General features: G+C 58.3%; 1 protein-coding gene across 3 annotated transcripts; it reads left to right on the top strand.

Moving 5' to 3' along the window:
• Window positions 1–10393: 10393 nt before the first annotated feature.
• LOC106037937 (gap junction beta-5 protein-like) lies at window positions 10394–16773 on the top strand. Of its 3 annotated transcripts, none has more exons than XM_048052744.2 (3): window positions 10394–14136; window positions 14335–14401; window positions 15204–16773. In XM_048052744.2, the coding sequence occupies exon 3, from the start codon at window positions 15228–15230 to the stop codon at window positions 16407–16409; it is 1182 nt and encodes a 393-aa protein (XP_047908701.2). In that variant the 5' UTR covers window positions 10394–14136; window positions 14335–14401; window positions 15204–15227; the 3' UTR covers window positions 16410–16773. The 3 variants fall into 3 exon arrangements, with proteins under 3 accessions (XP_047908701.2, XP_047908700.2, XP_047908702.2); XM_048052743.2 differs by having other exon boundaries at window positions 14262–14401; XM_048052745.2 differs by lacking the exon at window positions 14335–14401.
• Window positions 16774–18035: the final 1262 nt, after the last annotated feature.

Raw genomic sequence — 18035 nt, 5'->3', positions numbered from 1 at the left:
CTGGCAGCTCACCTGCTCACAGCGATGCTTCTCCCTACAATTCGACAGTGTGAGCTGCTCGGTGCCCTGCCTGCGTGTGCCATCCCCGCACCGTGCCCTGTGCCCAGCCACGCCGCGCTCAGCCCGGGAATGTTCGCCAGGGTCTTGCCGGGCAGGGGAAGAAATGTTGCTCCTTGCAGCGCCAAGCCCCTGGTCCTCTCAAAGCAGCGCCGTTAGTTTCCTGATAGATCTATTTCTGCAGCACACCAGACATCACGTTTTCAGGAATCTCATGTTTCTCGGCGCGGGTTAAAACGGCAGATAAAAGGAACCATTTGCAAAGTCCTTTCTCCTTTTCTTGAGCACTCTTCGGTGAGTCAGATTGAGGCATTACCAGCTGTCAGAGGTGTTTTAAGGCCTGGCCTTCTCCGGATAAAAGCAAAGTCCAGGCAGAGGCTTTGGCTTTCAGCGAAGATTTCTTTTCCTGAGCTGTCCTCCCAGCGTGTTCCTGCGTCCGTGCCCCGCGTTGCGCGCCCTTGCAGAGCTGGCCGATGGGGACAAGGAGAAGGAACGGGCAGCCCAGTGCTGAGCGTGCTTTTATTTTAGCTCCTCCGAGGAAGTTTTGGCGAGATGAAAAGGGCAAAAAATCAGCCCTGTTTCATAAGGTGATTTTTTTTTTTTCAGTACCTGTAGTAATTTGCTGAACCAGAAAGGTTTTGGCACGGCTGAGAATAATTGCTGCACGTAGGGCACAGCTCCTGGCGGCCGCTCCGTGACAGATGTGTGCAGCTGGTGGGGAGAGCAGGATGCAGGAATTCGTGTTAATTGCCTGCAAAGGTCAGATCTGGTGGGGGGCTGGGGTTTCCAGGCTGGGACCCCCAGACAACAGCCTTGAAAGGGTGAACAAGCACGGCACGTGGGGAAGGCTGGGTGCTGGGTAGAGCTGCCGCAAGCCTCCTTAGCCAGCGCTCTTGATGCTCTTTTTAATACATATATTAAAAGGGTGATAATAAGCAAATCCGTCAGTTATGCAAATGAGTGGCAATTGCATCTTGAAGAGCATCCCACAGTTTAATTACATCATAATTGCAATGTAACACTTTAATTACCATATGCATTACAAAATCATGAGCACTGTTTTTAATCTCTTCACTAATATTTCAAATCAAACAGATTGCACGGGGCCCGCGCTGCAATCCTGCGAACAGCGGCACCGGCTCCGTCCCCGTGCAGCGGCAGAAGCCGCGCGGTGCCCTGGTGGTGGCCGGGAGGCTGCTGCCAGCAGGGCAGAGCTCTTCGCAGGTGGCTGGGTGTGTGCGGAGCCAGGCTGCATCCTCCTCGGGTGCTGTCCCCAGCTAAGGGAACCCGCTGGGGTCTGCAGGAGGCAGCACTGGGGCTGCGTACACCGGTGCTGTCCTCCAGCCTGGGAGCCCAGCACGGCACCAGCTGCACTGGAGGAGAAAGGACAGATCCGTGCCAGGCTCTGTGGTGGTAGGCAAGGCAGCAAATATGTGGTCACTCTTTAGAAAGCCAGAATATTTTAAAAATGCTGCAGGATATTCGCTGGAGCCATTTGGCTGGGCTCGCCCTGGAGCCACACGGGTCCGCCCCCCCACCCAGGGATGGCCGGGTGAGGTGGCTGCTCAGGGACAGGGTTGGGGGTTGCAAATGGACATTTTGGAAGAGGCGGTTTGATGAAATGCTGCCCTTGATCTTTGCTTCCCCTCGCAGCTCAGGAAAATGAATTTTGCATTCTCCTTCTCGCCCCCGAGAGGGAAACAATAATGCTTTCTGGAACACAGCTTTAGCTGGAGATTTGTGAATTTGATTTAAACCAGATTATTTCATAAATATTCCAAGTTTGCATGCTTCACTTTTCCTCCCATCCAGCTCCTTTCTTTCCCCCATAAAGGGACATCTAGTAAGTGACTTAAGAAAAATAACTGGCGGATTTAAACAACGGACTGAAATTCATGCCTGGAGACGCCAGAGAGGACTGCTTGTACGCAGTGATGTGTGCGATCGGGTGGCAGACGGATGGAGAGGAGCAGACAGGGGAGGTGAAACCACTGCTGTCATTGTGGCCATGCCCTGGCTCCCTCCAGCCCCAGCTTTCACCGGGCTGGGCAGCTGGGGGCTCCCCGTGCCCGGCCAAATTCCTGCTCCTTGGTACCACCGGCCCCATGCTGCCTGCAGGCAGCTGCAGCGGGGTCTGCAAAAGGACAGCACCGACCCCTTGTCCCCTTCCTCTGCAGAGGGGCTGCGAGCTGGGCAGGTTCTGCAGCACCGACCCCGCTCCCTTCCCTGGCACGTGGAACAGGGCTAAAGCCACCGCCGAGCCCTTCGCATCGCCACTGCTTTTACTGCAGATCCCTGGTGTGCTTCGCCGTGAGCTGGCAGTGATTTAAAATCATCCTGTGCTAATCCATATAAATTCTTTTAATCGCAGATTTAATCTCTTAAGCACGCAGTAATTAAATTACACGCCAGCCGGAGCCACACCAACGTAACGCGTGAGGTTCGCGGCCCCGGGGGCAGCGGGGAGAGCTTCGGGACGGAGCCCTGTGACATCTGCGTGCCTGCTCCTGAGGCCTCAACCACCATTTCCTTGTTATTGTTCCCCCGTTTGCTTTTCCGACCGCCTTGAGCTGCAGGGAGGGTTGTGCTCCCAGACAGCCGACGCAGGGCTGGGCACCTGGCTCCAGCGGCATCGCCCTGGGCAGGAGCAGGGGCTGGCCAAGCTCCAGCGGGCTCCTTCCTCCGCAGGACACGGTGGAGGCACAGCTCGCGCTTTCCGTGTTCACAGACTCTGGAGGAAGAGGAGATGCAGGGGAGGAGAAGAAAAAGCCCCAGCACCAGCTAACGGCTGGGGCAGGACCTGGAGCACAGCCCCATGTCCTGCGCTACTCTCAGAAAACTGGAGCCAGAGAGCTGCCGAGCTCCTGGGCAACTTGTGATCATCTGTTCTTCTCCTTTGCTCCGCTGCAGCCGTCCTCTTTCACCCAGCTGGACAGAGCCGTGCGTTTTAATGGGCTGGCATTAACAGAGGGAAGCGCTGTGACACGAGCAGCACATTAAGAGATTAAACTTTGTGGTGGGAAGGGGGAAGCAGAGATGAACTGCTGGGTGGAGAGATGACTGGCTTCGGGATTGTGACAATTACCGTACTTAATATTTTTTAACATTAAGAGCCAAATAGGGGCATATATTTAATTCATTAAAACAGTATGAAGTAGCTCCCTCCATCCCAATGCAGTTAATCGGTGCTCTATAGAGAAGTATCAGGGAATAAGTGTCTCCTAATGAAAGGGTCCCTGTAAGGTCAGCCTGCCGCTTGTTAGCTAATCGGAGACTTATTTGTTTTGCAAATTGCTCTCCCATTTTGAACCGCTGTGCAGTAATTTCCATGGCGGGGAAGCAGGAGAGAGTTCACGGGGCTGTTCTTGAAGCCCTCAATCTGTCACTGGGAGGAGGATAAAAATAGCCTGGAAAAGAAAAGGAGCAGGCTGCTGGGGCCGTGCCAGGCGTCCAGCCCTGCGCTGCGCAGCCGGGGACGTCGGGAGGCGGCGGTGGCACCGTCCTGCATGTGCCCGGGTGCCCTGCTCCTGCCATCCCATTTCTACGATGAAAACCACATTAACTGCAGTTTTGTGGATGGAGGAAACCAAACTGCTGAGAGCAGCAGGCTCTGATGGAGGCCACCGCACGGGGAGGCCAGCGCACGCCTGGGGACAGCTCAGAGCCCGCAGTGGGTCGGAGTCGTACCACGATGTCTGGCATCGTCTGTCCTATCCGTGTGTGTAAGGACGCAGTTATTTCACCCACATGCACGTGGGGATGAGCCAGATGTCACAGCGTCCCTTCACATCACCATCCCGAGCCGTCCCCTGGTGAATATAGCACCGTGCTCGCTCCCCTCTCGGACATGGGTGTTGCTTTTGGGAAAGAGGGAAGTAACCCCACTTTTTCAAGCAAAAATACAGAGCGATGCGTAAATTGGGCTGTCATCCTTCCCTCAGCAGTCTGTCAGCTCCGGTTCAGCAGCCCACCCCTCTCCAGGCTGTGTGCGGCGGGGACCCAGCGGCTGCCACTGCTGCTCCTGCTCACGTCTCTGCAAATAAGGAGCAAGAGCGCGGCGCCCGAGCTCCCTGCACGTGTGTGGGCGATTGACACCATGCGAGGGCCAGGCCTCGTGCATGGTGGTGACAGACCCCGGCACAGCTCTTTGGCTGCAAACTGCTGGCAGTGTTTCCCCTCTGGTTTCAAAGCAGGGTGACTGGGAGCACTGGGAGCTGCCCCTGGCTGCGCTGCTCTTTCCACTTGGCAGTTGCTTGCACGCAGCAGCACGGCAGTTAGGTGGCAGAAATGACCTTTATTTCCCAGTATCGTAGGTAAAAAATAGCCTTTGCTTTAATTTCCCCCTAAAGTAATATAGAGTAAGGGAACCTTCCAATGAGGCAGATCTTTTTTTTTTTTTCTCATATGTCATGGAAATGGAAGAATTTCAACAACTGTATTTGTGTGCAGGAGAGGTGGAAGCAGGTTAAGTGTCCAAGGCTGCACTGGTCACAGCAAGAAGGGGCAGCGCGCCACCCTGCTCTCCACGGGCCTGTTTCCCTTCAGCATCTCCCCCGGAGGCTGAACCCCAGCACACCACAAGCTGGATGTCCACAGGCTCTAAAATCCTGAAATGAAAGAGGCAAGTGAGAGGATGGAGCACGCAGTCCCTGGTGCCGGGGCGAGATCGGCACCGGCTCCTCAAACACAGCACATCCATCAGCAGGAGAGCAGAGCCTCGCTCAGGGCAGCACTGAGAAGTTCCCAGGGAGTGAAGCCAGCAGTGAACTTCTACAGAGTTTCTGTTTCTCTGCAGGAACATTTGGGGCTGCTTCTGGGTTTGACTTCTGGGAAGAGCTCCTGGATCCTTCCAGATAATGAGGCTGATTTCCTGCAGCTGTATCGAACCAGCACGGCGAACGTGCTAGGAAGGAGCCCGGGAATAACGATGCCTCTCCCAGCCAATTAATAACTCATGGCCTCCTGCTCGCGTCCCTGGCCAACGTAACCGTGGCTGGGCTGCCTGCCGTGCGGGAGGCCAGCGGCCGGATCCTGCACCCGCCAACGCGGTGGGGATTGGCGAAGAGCGGGCGGCAGGGCTGGAGGCTGCACTCGCCTGGTTCTTCCTCCTCCCCGAAATTAGCTGTGGTCATGTTGGGTTTGTGCAGTGATGGGATTTGGTTAATTCCTGCAGGTTTGTGAGGACTGGAGATGGCCAAGCCTGAGACGGAGCCTTCTGGTCGCAGACGGGAGCTGTGAGCACCACCAGGTGAGGTTGCTGCTCCTTGGTCGCTCCCAGGATTGCTCTGCTCGCTTGGCTTCAGCGGTATGGACGGACGGCAGGCGGCAGCCCCGAGGGACATCGTGCCATCATAACCCATGGGTTCTCGCTTCTCTCACAAGGACTAGAGTTTGGGGCAAAGTTGCCCAAGGACTAGAGAGACTCAGGCTCTCTCATGAGAACACGGGGGGATTTTTAAAGCCCAATGACCAACATTTCCTACCAGAACCCCTCTTCCCAGAGCACAACCTCCGATGCCAACACAGACACAACACCTCCACTGCCCGCAGCCATCTGAGGGGATCTGTGATTTCCAGTCAAGCGTGAGCCAAGGCTGACCTTCCTCGGCGTGCGAGAGCTGCCTCAGCTCCACACCTGCACGTACAATTTCAGGCTCCCCGAGCCTGAAAGCCGCCGCGGCGGGGTCGTGCCCCGCAGCTACCCCGGCCCTCGGCACGGCCGCTTCCCCGCCATGCCCGCCCGACGCCGGGGCTGCCGGCATCAAGGGCAGGCGGAGGAAACGCTGCGCCTTGATCCGGAGGGATAAGAATAGCGAGCGGCAGGCGGCGGCCGGTGGGGTGCAGATGAAAGGCGGCCGGCTCGCATTCTTCCCACGGCCGGGGCGATCTGCCCCCGCTTTCTTCCAGCCGTAATTGCCTGCCACGCCGCAGACGAGTGTCGCACTCCACCAAAGCCCAGGGCACGGCGAGGCCAGGACTCCGGGCTCTCCGTCAATGAGCGGGGAGGCGGGGAGGATGCTTTGATCCCGCTCTTCTTCCTCTGCGGCGCTGAGGAGTTGCGAGGCTGTGAGGAACGCGGCGCTTGGGCTCCGGCTTTTTGGGGACCGGCTGCTGCTCTGCCGTTTCGGGAGGGCTCTGGGCGGCGTGGTGCTGGGTGGTGGTGCTCAGCCAGCCACTCTCGCAGAAGACTCTCGCTGCCCCAAATCACAAAGCCAACGTCCCCGAGCACGTTGCAGCCCCCAGCCGTGGGGACAGTGGGCGCTCGCGTGGCCCTTTGTGATGGCAGTCCCCAATAACGCTGGGAGGCTGAGCTACTCCGTGTCCAGGCAGTAATTAGATCAGTAATTAGGGATGGCTCGGAGCCGCTGGCTCCGTATCTGCTTTGAACCCTTCTCCAGGCTGCTGGGCACCAGGAGGCAGGGCAGCGGGGCCGGTGGTGCAGAAGGTGCTGGATGTCCTGGCTCTGGTGGTGCAAGTCCTCCAGGAGCTGGGGCACGGCACAGCCGTCGCTGCTCACGCCTGCAGATGATCGTGGTGGCATTTCTTGTGTTAAACCCAGCTTTTTAGAGGATTCTCGAAAGGGCAGAGTGGCTTTTGGTGGCTTCTCCTCGCAGACGTCCTGGATTATTGGGGCCCTCCGAGGCGTTGTGGTGCACTAGCACCGAGATTTCCAAAGCCAGCAGCCGCGGCAGGGCGCTATGGCCTCTGACTTCCCTGTGGTTTTTCAGGTGCTTTTCTGTATTTGCTTTCATTAATTTGCCACACACACACAGCATAAGGAGGCTCGAAGCTCCATCTCCAGCCGCGGCAATCCAATACTTCCCCAGCGGAACCCCCCTGGAGAGCGTGCTCTGACGGTCAGCAAATTGTGAAGAAATTCACTGCATCCTTCAGAGCAAGAAATTATCCTGGAGTGGAAGTTATGGCTCTGGCAGCCTTACACTTACAGAAAAAATCCGAAATATAAAGGGTGGTTAAGACTGGAGATTTAACAGGTGCACTAAAAACCTGTGAGCAGGAAACACCTCAATCTGGGAGAACTTCAGCCGTGCCTTTTCCCTTTACGTGAAGGTGACCTGGCAGCGCTGTCCAAAGGAGATGAAAGGCAAAACCTACAGCCACGGGGTTTGGAAGAGCCAACAAGTGCCAGAAAAGGCAGCGTGCCTGGCAGGCACTGGATGGCCCCGTGCTGGGAGCAAGGAGAAGAGGCCTGAAATGTTGGGCAGAGGGTGGGAGCAGGCAGGGGAGGAGGCGGATGCTCGAGTCTTCTCCAAAGGATGTTTCCCGGGGCGAAAATGCGTAAATGTTCCCCAGAAATGTCAGGCTGGGGAATGAGCTCTACAGGTCGGAGCCCAGCCTGGCTGGGCTGTGTGCTGGGCAGCATGGCAGAGGGATAAGCTGCCCCTTCGGAAACACCCAGGGCTCTGCACAGCCGCCCTGCTGCCTGCACCCCATTACTGAGCAGCTCTTGGCATCGGGGGAAGCAGAAAATCGCCCGCCCCAATGCCCCCGCCTGCCCCGCGGGACAGCCGCTGCCCATCAAGGATGCAGAAGGAGGCAGGAAATGGTGGGGAAGCCTCCTCGTCTCTTGTTTTCTCCTGTTTTTAGGAAATGCCAATACGGAATGGGAATTTTGAGGGGGTCTCAGAGGCAAAAGGTCAGCTTGGACAAATTTCTCAGCCCGAACTAAAAATGGAAAGGGGCAAACCAGTTTGCTCGCTGATTTGCCAGGCAAACCCGCTCCAGCTTCAGATGGCAGCTAATTAAAGTGCTGACATTTTAAGACACAACGATGCAAAATCTCTTGCTGCAAGCCAAGTCTGGGCCCTTTTCAGAGTTCAGTTCATGAATTTGCTGCCCAGAGGGCCCAGGAGTGGCACAAGCAAGCCAAGCAGGCTGAGAAGGATTTTGGGCCTGGTATTTTTCTTAGGGTGTGAGCAAGCTTTTAGCCTTTGGAAGAATGCTGCAATGCTCCCCAGCACCTCTCCCCTGTGCAAGCAGAGCAAGGTGAAGCCTGGCCATCCTGCTTTGAAGCAGCTGCTTTTCCAGAAGGCTGGGGGGGGGGCTTTTGGGGGATCTGAAGGCAGCGGGGGGCTGCGAGCGGTGCCGTGCCATCTGCCTGCTGACACCGCGGAGGGGAGACGCGGGCTGCGAGCACGGGGCTGGCTGGAAGAGAGCGAGCTGCAATCAAGAGACATATTGTGGCTGTTTGACTTCCTGCGCGATGCATAATTTAGGAGACAAAATGCAAAAGTCAGCTCGGCTCAGCGGGGATTCGGGAGTTGATTTGGGGGAGTGTAGGAGCGGAGACGCCGTCCCTGTGATTGCTCGGTGCGGGGGGAGGCTGACAGGTGATGGGGAGCAGTTGGAAGAGGAACGATCCTGGCTGATCCTGGTGGTTGCAGATGGGCTCCAGCTCCGACTGATGATGTTGGCTCACGGGGCACTGCTGCCAGCAGCTTTTTGGTGCTGGGACGTTCAGCATTTCCCCAGGCTGTTCCCAGGAGGGGCCCCTCCTGCGGCGGCCTCGGGGATGCTGCAGCGAGATGAATAAATGGTGCTGTGCTCGATAAACAGCCAGGCGAGGGGGAGAAGGAGGCGTAGGGGGGCACCTGGAGCTTGGCAGGCTGCTGTGGAGGGGGGATTGATTGGGGCAGGGGGGTCAACAGCCGGAATGAAACAGCGGGGTGGCTGCAAGCACTGCCCCATGGCAAAATGTGGCACTGGGATGCGGAGCACTGGGATGCCCTGGTGGGGGCATTTCAAAGCAAATCATCCCACGAGTAGCCCTTTGGGGCCAGAGGGATGGCAGGAGGGATCTGCTCTCCTGCGGTTACCAGTGCCCTGAGCCCCTGCATCGGATGTGCCCCTGCTCCCCTGTGTACCCATTATCTGCTGGTGGCTGGGGATGCACCTGCCCCAGCTGCAGCAGAAAAGCTTTCCTCTCCACATGATGGAGCTGCAGCTTCTGGGTCAGCAGGGCAGGGACGGGCCAGCAGCAGCTTTCGAATTTGAACTTGCTTTAAAGCCCTGCTCCTCCTCGCCATTGCTCGTGCAGGGCAGCTGGGTTTACGTGAACCAAGCGGAGCCCGAGAGCAGCTATTTCCAAAAGGCCTCCTCCAAACCCAGCACCAGCTCTTCGCCTTCCTGCTCCCCCCTCACAGCCCTGCAGCAGAAATCTGGGAGGTGAAAGGAGGCTCCCAGGGCGAGCCAGGCCTGACTTTGGGCTACGGCGCTCCTGGAGCAGAGATGTCAGGGGTAAAATTCCCCCAGGACAGGCAGCTGCAGAGCTCCTGCTGCGGGCAGGGGCAGCTGAGCTCCAGGGAGCCGTGAGCGGCCGTGCAAGGTCCAGCCTGCAGCTCCTCGGAAAATAAATAACGCCACGCAAAGTGCTGCGTGAGCTCAGCTCGGAGGCCACACGCCGCGAGCTCCCGCAGCGCTGCCTCGCTCCCCCCGGGCAGCCGCGCAAGGTTGGAGCGAGGGCTGAAGGTGAGCTCCATCCTCACCCAGGCACAGACATTTTCTGCTCCGTCATCCTGAGTTTTCTGCTCTGCTTTGCCAGATTGTTCCAGGGGAAGCCGGGGAAGGTGCGGGCGCCGCACGGCGCGTTCTTCCAATGCCATCTAGTGTCTGGCGGCAGCCCCGGCCGGCTGCGTTGTGGCACCAGCCTTTATTTATTGCAGAAGGATCTTTGAGGGCCAACAGGCTGCTCCGGCTGGTTATTAAAAGCAGTACCTGCAGCGTGGATAACTAACTGGTCGGTGCACAGGTTGGGCTTGATTATTATTTGCTATCGCTTCCGTTTTGCAATAAAAGCTCACCCCAGCAGGATGGATGGCGAGGATGCGATGGTGTGCCTGGGGTGATTAAAGTCTTCCAGCCTTCCACCGCTTGTCTTGTAGCCCCAACATCACCTGGGGCTTAATCACTCAGAAAAGTGCTGTCATGTCTTATTGTCACCATATTGGGAGCACGACCTCTTTCCCATTTAGCTGCCATTTCAAAATAATACGACTTGCCAGGGGACAGGCATGACTCAGGAGGCTGGTAATAGGATATAAAGACTTTGACCTGTGGGTTGGCCATTTGGATGCTGCCAAGGTCAGCAGCAAGGGCAAAGATGTTGCTCGCACGACGATTATTTTGCCAAACGACCCAATACAGAAATAACCCGGCCCCTTTGCGACAACCAGCAGGGTCTGAAGGCTGGGTTGTTCCCGTTTTGAAGGCACCCCTGGATGCCTACCTTTCTCTACCTGGGTATTAGGATCCGATAACTGCCTGTGGCCCTGAGCTTTGCTTGCCATCATTGCAGGGACCTGTCTGGACAGACTGGGAGCTCGTAGTTCTGCCCTGGCAGGGGCGATGTGCCGCAGCAGCATCCCCCTCTGTGCCCCTGAGTTGCTTCCAGCGCACAGCAAGCTTCCACAGGACAGCATTCCTGAGCACCCTGCTGGCCTCGCGCCCTTCTCTCCATCAGCTGCAATGATTTAGGGCAGCACTGACCTCGCTTCCATCCTCAGCCACCAGTGACCGTGCGAATTTATCTCCTCGGTAGCAAAGCATCTCATCCAGCCCGTTTGATTCCGTGATTAATTAAGCTCTCACTAGAGATGAGGTTGCTCCCTCCAGCCACGCTTATAAATATTAGCAGACGAAGGGGTCCTGGCCGTGTGAGATGGCCGCTACCAGGCCGTGCTGTGGAGAGGTTGCCAGGGCAGAACTGCAGCAGAAATGGGGCCGCTGGAAACCCTCTGCTTACTGAACCTCAGCGCCTTCGTGCTGCAGCCCCCTCCTCATTAGCACACTACCCTCACCCCGCTGCTGCTCCAGCCAGGTCTTTAATTGCTGTCAGCCTCATTAGCAGTGACACCTTCTCACCATCTTCCCCTTAATCATGGGCTGCCTCCTTCCCCAGCCCCAGGAGCGCCGCATGGAGTGTGTTGGGTGAGAACCTCCCCAGGGCCCTCCAGGACCTGGTAAAACGGGGCTGAAGCCCTATTGCCACTGCTGTAGGATTCCCACTGAGCCCTAGGCTGTGGGGCTGTGGCCATGCAGGCTTTTTCCGTGAGCACCAAGCGATGGGGGTCAGCCCCGTGGCTTGTGCCCTGAGCCCCCAGCAGCTGCAGGGCCTCCTGCTGCAGCTTGCATTAAATGGGTGAGCCTGCGGTGCTGGCACCCCCAGGAAGCCCTGGGCTTTTTGCAAGGCTCCTAAGGTGTATTCAGTGCTCAGAGGTGGTGCCCATGGGAGCCCCATGGTAGGTGAAAGCCTCCTGTGGGGCAGCGACGGGGGCAGCAGCAGCAGGGCTGGCCTAAGCACCGAGCGCCTCGCCGCTCGCTTCGGCTGCAACAGCGCTGGATGCTCACCGGCTTTCCCAGGGGTTTAGGCAACATCCAGCCAGCTCCGCGTGTTTGCCTTTCACTAATCTGTTTGGTTTTTTTTAATTGTCTGCAAACAAGGTGCCTCCTTCTTTGCATAACAAACGTGTCGGGTGAAACCAGCCGCGGGTGGCCGCGCTGTGCGCCCAGCGGCCCTGCGTGCAGGCTGGCGTGGGGCCGTGCCCCTTTCTGCTCTCGGGACCCGGGTTTCCTTGGGAAGCCCCCGTTTTCCATCACTGCTCCCCACCTGCCTCTCCCCACCGTGCTGACTGATGGCCGCCAGGGTCCAGAGAGCACCACGAGCTCGGAGCCTGATGCTGCTTACACTCCGTAATTTCACCCCGAGCCTGTTTTGCTGTATTTATCCAGCATTAATAATGGGATTCTGCCCTACTAAAGAGCATCTGTGTGCAACAGAATCGCAGAAGCGATTCCTGCTGAGTTGGTGTGTAAAAGCCTTTGCAATCATCTCGTGCTGCAGACCTGAAGGACAGTTTAAATACAAGGCTCTTTAATAAGATGAAAACAACCTTTCCCCACTGGTATTCTGCCTGCTTTTTCATGCTGTGGGAACCCTCTGGTCAATACCAGGCCAGCTGCCCGTGTGCTGAGGGGTTTCCCTGGTGCTCCACCGCATCCCTTCCCTGCTGCCCCTTTCCTGCACCATCAGCACAGCACCAGGGAGGGGGCAGCGGCTCTGTGCCAGCCCCCAGCCTGCCCAGGAGCAGCTGCTGGCTGCGGGTATTTGGGCTGTACCCCACCCCAAACTTCCCTAGCTTGGCTTCTTAAAAAATAAAAAATAAAAAATAAAAAAATCAATTTTTTCAGACAAAAATAACAGCCATCACAGGTGCTTTCAGATGGGTGAAAGTGAAGCAGGGCCCTCAGGACACACCTTTGCTGGGTGCCCTGTGGAGTCCCTGGGGTTGGGGAGCCCAGCAGCTGGTCCTGGGGAAGGGCTGCCAGAATGGGGGGGCCTTGCCCAACAAGAGGAGCCAGGCCGCTTGCCCTTCACAGCACCAGCACCAAACGCATTTCCTCCCTTGAATATTGTTTCTAATCCAGGTAAATAGCTCCCAAAACTGTGCTGGCAGCACCGATGCTGCTTGCCTAGGGGGAAAGGAGCTCTGGCGGCCTCACCTACGGCAGGCAGAGGACAACGCCGTGCCTCGGCGTGTGCAGCGGGAAGATGGGCAGGACCGCTCACCCACCGCCTTGCAGAGTTTCCTCCGCCGTGTGATTCATGTCAGGAGCTTGTTGGGTGACTCCGGGATGAATGACGCTATATAAATGCAAAGCGTTATTAATATTTCATGCGGTAGGGAAAGCGCACAACTGGGGCTCGTTCCTGCAAGCCGAAGTGCTGCCGTCGGCGCACCTCCCCGGCCCCGAGCTGCTTTCCTCCAGCAGAGGGTGCAGCCTGGGGCAGCTCCCTGCCCCTGGAAAACAAATCTGTAGCAAACCGAAGCGGGAGAGGCAGCTGTGGGATGCCACCATCCCTTACGGGCATCCGTCTGTCCTGTTCGGGAGACGACGCAAACGCCCCGTCCCTTCCCTGCTTCCTCAGGAGGACATCCACTCGATGTGACTGCCCAAAAGAGAGGGTTTTAACCCAGAAAGCGGCAAGCCATGAGAGCCTCTTTGGATATCTGCAAGCCTGGGGCAGGGGGCTCCCTGCCGGGTGCTGTGGGACGAGGGGGCTGCCCTGGGATCCTGCTCCCAGAGGGGCTGGGAGCCCCCTTCCCATCACAGCCGCTGCACCGGCGGGTTAAAAATAAATAAAATTAGAAAAAAAAGGGCTTGTTTGATTTCAAACTGCAGAACTCTTCCCTGGAGCCATCGGCAAACAGTGGTAATTTACTTTACAGCTGTTTAGATTTGTTTCTCTCCATTTTTTTTAAAACCCAGCGGAATTGCAAATGAAACGTGTATGTGCTCCTCAGATGACTCGGGCTCTACGTGAGCTCTCGCACCCCACGCAGCAGCAGCCGCTCCCCGGACCCTCACCCCCCCCCGATCCCTGCGCCTGCGGTGCCCCGGGGGGGGCCAGGCCTCAGAAAGAGGCTTCCGTGGGAGGGGGTCCCCGTCCCGGGAGGGTCCTGGGCTCTGGGTTGGGGGGGCAACGGGAAGGGGACTTGCACCAGCTTGCAGCACAGGTAAGGGGAGCATGGAAAAGGTGGTTAATTAATTCCCAGCGAAATAATCAGCTGCCACCTACTCGTCAGAAGGCAGGGAGGGGAAAATGCTCTTATTAAAGCGTTGGCATGGTGCAAAGTCTGAGTAAAAGGGGATTACGAAGGGTGGGGTTTGGCTCCCAGGGCTTTGGCCACGTCACCCCCTGGGGGTACAAGAGAGGGAAGATGGGGAGAGGGCAGCAACACCCAGGCTGGCACCGTGCTGGGGGACCTTGGTGTCCCCAGGGCAGCCAGGGACAGGCAGCCCCGAGCCCCTGCCCTTCCCCACGGTGGTGCAGCCGGTGCTGCCCGGGGGCAGGATTGGGCCCCACGCAGCGCGGCAGTGCTTGGCCTGATGGGGCATGCAGGGATCTGCCTCGAAGCCTGTCCCTTCCCCCGGGAATCTCCTCCTCGCTCCCAGGAGCCCCAGGATGACTCACGCAGCACCTCGGCACCGGGCGATGCGCTCCTGCCGCGGGCGAGCACCGACCGAGCGGCGGCCTGGCCTCTGCTGGGACGTCCCCAGGTAAGGGACAGCCTCAGGGGCTGGGGGATGGCCCCCTGAAGCAGCACCCAGCCCTGGCAGGCAGGGTGGGCTGGTGGGGGGGTCTCCCACCGTGGGTGCACACAGCTGAGCTCGATCTGCCGCAGGGCGACCGGCACTCCCCGGGCTGCTGCCGGGAGCTTGCACGGGAAAGGTGAAAGCTGGATTTTGTGTCCCCAGTCCTGAGTCCGAGCCTCCCTGGCTCCGTCCGACCCCACGGATCGAGGCAGCGAGAAGGGAGCTCCAGGTACGTGCATGGGATCGTGTTGGAGGGGCCCCCAACTTACGGGCCAGCCCCACAGGTGGGTTTGGGCAGCACGGGCTGCGCAGAGCAGCAGGATCTGTATGGCGCTGCCAGCGAGGGTGAATCCTGTTATTTTATTGATAGAGAAGTTGTTTAAGGAGAGTTGGTGCCAAACAGCCCCGGGAGTCCTGCTTGGCCATAGACCCGCTCCACGTGCAGCGGGTTTATCAGGGTCAAACAAGCCGCTCGGGGTCCTGGGGCTGCTATGGGCTGAGATTAACCTGAGCTGATGAAATCTGGTTATAGTGGGCACCCAGCCCCAGAGCGGCACCTCTGCAGCGTTGGTGCTGAGCTGGTGCTGGGCTCCTGCTGTGCTGTGGGGCGGGGGGAGCGGAGGAGCTGTCAGATTCCAGCGATGGGAGAGGACGACGTGGCGGCGGAGCTGCCGGGTGAGTCAACGCCCTGGCCTGCTCCTGTTTGTTGTGCCGAGCCCGGCAACGTAAGAAAAAGAAATCACAAATAGCTGGGCAGCCAGGCGAGAGATGGGGAGGATGGCACGGGACGGGGGGAGGCTGAGCTGGGCATGGACCACGGTGGGCTGTGGCTGAAGGACTTCGCTGGGTCCCTGAGTCCCCGCAGATGGGGACGGAGCCCTGCAGGGGGACACCTCAGCCTTAGGTCAGTGCTGGGCACCTTTTGGTGACTTGGGGCACATTTTGTTGCCTTGGGGGACGCAGCTGCTCGGATGGGGACATCCTGCTGCTTTCAGGGACAGTCGCTGTCACCGTGTCTCCTCTCTTCCTAGGTTAGCTAACAGGACCAGGGGACCATGAACTGGGGGGTATTCGAGGGGCTCCTCAGCGGGGTCAACAAGTACTCCACGGCCTTCGGCCGCATCTGGCTCTCCCTCGTCTTCATCTTCCGCCTGCTGGTCTACGTGGTGGCGGCCGAGCGCGTCTGGAGCGACGACCACAAGGACTTTGACTGCAACACGCGGCAGCCGGGCTGCACCAACGTCTGCTTCGACCACTTCTTCCCCGTCTCCCACATCCGCCTGTGGGCCCTGCAGCTCATCCTGGTGACCTGTCCCTCCCTGCTGGTCATCATGCACGTGGCCTACCGTGAGGCCAAGGAGCAGAGGCGCCACGCCGCCGCGGGGAGCGACTACCGCTGCCTCTACCCCAACCCCGGCAAAAAGCGGGGCGGGCTGTGGTGGACCTACCTGCTCAGCCTCATCTTCAAGGCTGGCGTGGACGTAATCTTCCTCTACATCTTCTACCGCTTGTACAGGAACTACACCCTGCCCTCCGTGGTGAAGTGCGAGCTGCCCCCGTGCCCCAACATTGTGGACTGCTTCATCTCCCGGCCCACCGAGAAGAACATCTTCACCATCTTCATGGTGGTCACCACCTGCATCTGCATCGCACTCAGCCTGGTCGAGGCCACCTACCTGATCGGCAAGCGGTGCTGCGAGTGCCTCCAGGCCCGCAGCGGGGAGAGCTGCCAGCACAGCCGGGACTGCACGCTCTCCTGCGCCGAGCCTGAGGACACCGGGGGGCAGGGTTTCCCCCCGGGGGACTGCAAGCCCCCCACGACCTCTATCCCCAAAACCTCCATCCCCACAGCTTCCATCTCCAGAGCCTCCATCTCCACAACCTCCATCCCCACGGCCCCCATCCCCACGGCCTCCATCCCCACAGCCTCCATCTCCACAACCTCCATCCCCACGGCCCCCATCCCCACGGCCTCCGTCCCCACAGCCTCCATCCCCACAACATCCATCCCCACAGCCTCCATCCCCACGGCCCCCATCCCCACGGCCCCCATCCCCACGGCCCCCATCCCCACGGCCTCCATCCCCACAGCCTCCATCCCCACAACATCCATCCCCACGGCCTCCATCCCCACGGCCTCCATCCCCACAGCCTCCATCCCCACAACATCCATCCCCACGGCCTCCATCCCCATGGCCTCCGTCCCCATGCCCGAGCAGGAGCAGGTTCCTCCCTAGGGCTGCCCGTAGCCGCCTGCCTGCCCCAGCCCCTGCTCCTCCAGGTGGGACCCTTCGAAGTCCTGGTCGTGGGAGTGCCGGGGGGGCTGCACCGTCAAGGTGGGGGTCAGCCTCTCCCCTCCTTGGGGCAAGGCACTTTGTGTTATTCTGATGAATTTAGGATAAAAGGAGGTGCTGCAGGACGTGTGGGTGCTCTATGAGAGCCAGCAGGTGCTGCAAGGTGAGGGACGAGCAGCTCCATGGCAACTGGGAGCCAGCACCGAGCGCTGAGTGCGAGCCTGTCCCAGCTGGGGCTGGCTTAGCCGATCCTGAGTATATCCCTGCAGTGAATAAAACTTTCTGTCTCTACGACGTGACAGACAAATTAGTGGTTTTCCTGCTTTTTGGGCACAAAACTTCATGGGAGCTCTTGTGCCGAGAGGGGTGCAAGGACTGTGTCACCCCCAAAACGCATTGTCCCCACCGCCAGCAAAGGGACCCAGATGCGGGCCACAGCACTGAGCAAGGTGGACAGCTTCTTTACCCCCCTGTAACCACAGGCTCTATAAAAATTTAATAAATTCTTGATGACCAACTGGGACAAGAGCGTGTGCTTGGCAAGGAAGCGCAGGGGCAAGGAGCTGGGCGGGCAGAGCCCGCTGTGGGCTGCAGGCTCTTCCTGCAAAGCCAGAGAAAAACACACGAGCGAAACAGGCAAATAAAGGAGAGGAAAAACACCCCAGCCATTGATTAAACAATAACATTAAATGGCAGAATATGATCTCGTTTATTGCTGTAATATGTCGCGTTCTGCCGTGACTCAGGCTGCTCTGCAATTTCTAAGGCCATCAACAGTAACTGAACATTAGCTGGAATGAATAATTAACAATAATTTCATGGCGAATGCACTCATAAGTAACATTAACACTGAACAAGCAGCTCGATCTGTTACTGGTTTCGCTGTATTTAGAGGGTGCAATTATTATTTTTTTCCGTGTGCACAGAAAGCCCCAGTGCTCGCCGCGCCTGCTGCCGAGAAAAGGCACGGGGGGGATGCCGGCACCCAGCCCTTCAGAGCAGGTCTTTGCTTGGCAGCCCCTCATGGCAGCTCCTGCAGTTTGCAGCACCTCTGAGCCCCTGAACCTGGCCTCGTGTGAGCCCCTGAAGCCGATCTCACCTGAGCCCCTGCCTCTGCAAAGCGGTGTGTGGAGGTGGAGGGACCCCCATGGCCAGAAGCCACAGGGGGCCACCAGGCAGGAGCCAGCATGGCCAAACACCAGGGTGGAGAAGCGTGGGGGGGGGGGGCTCTGCCACCAGGCTGGGACCCCCTGAGCACCCAGCAGCTCCTTGCACCAACACCGGTGAGTTTGGAGACCCTTGGGGTAATGAATACAGTGAATATAGGCGGGTTTCTTCCACCCCTTTTAGGGGAAGGTGTGTTGATCTCTGGCTTCCCTCTGTCCTCTCTCCTTGCTGGATCATCCACCGGAAAATTTTCCTTGCCGAGACGTTCAGCGTCAGAGGACTGAAGTTGTTCTTTGTGTGAGCCCTCGCCTCTCGTTTGAAGAGCTGGGGCTGGGCTGTTTGTTTTCACGCAGCGCTGACTGCTGCTGATCGAGGCCGTCGTCCAACAGCAAAACCCAGAGG

The sequence above is a fragment of the Anser cygnoides genome, chromosome 24 (genome assembly GCF_040182565.1).
Source record: "Anser cygnoides isolate HZ-2024a breed goose chromosome 24, Taihu_goose_T2T_genome, whole genome shotgun sequence".
NCBI classification, from domain to species: Eukaryota; Metazoa; Chordata; class Aves; order Anseriformes; family Anatidae; genus Anser; species Anser cygnoides.
Note: the sequence above shows the minus strand (reverse complement) of the source record. Positions and strands in the feature narration are given on the sequence as shown.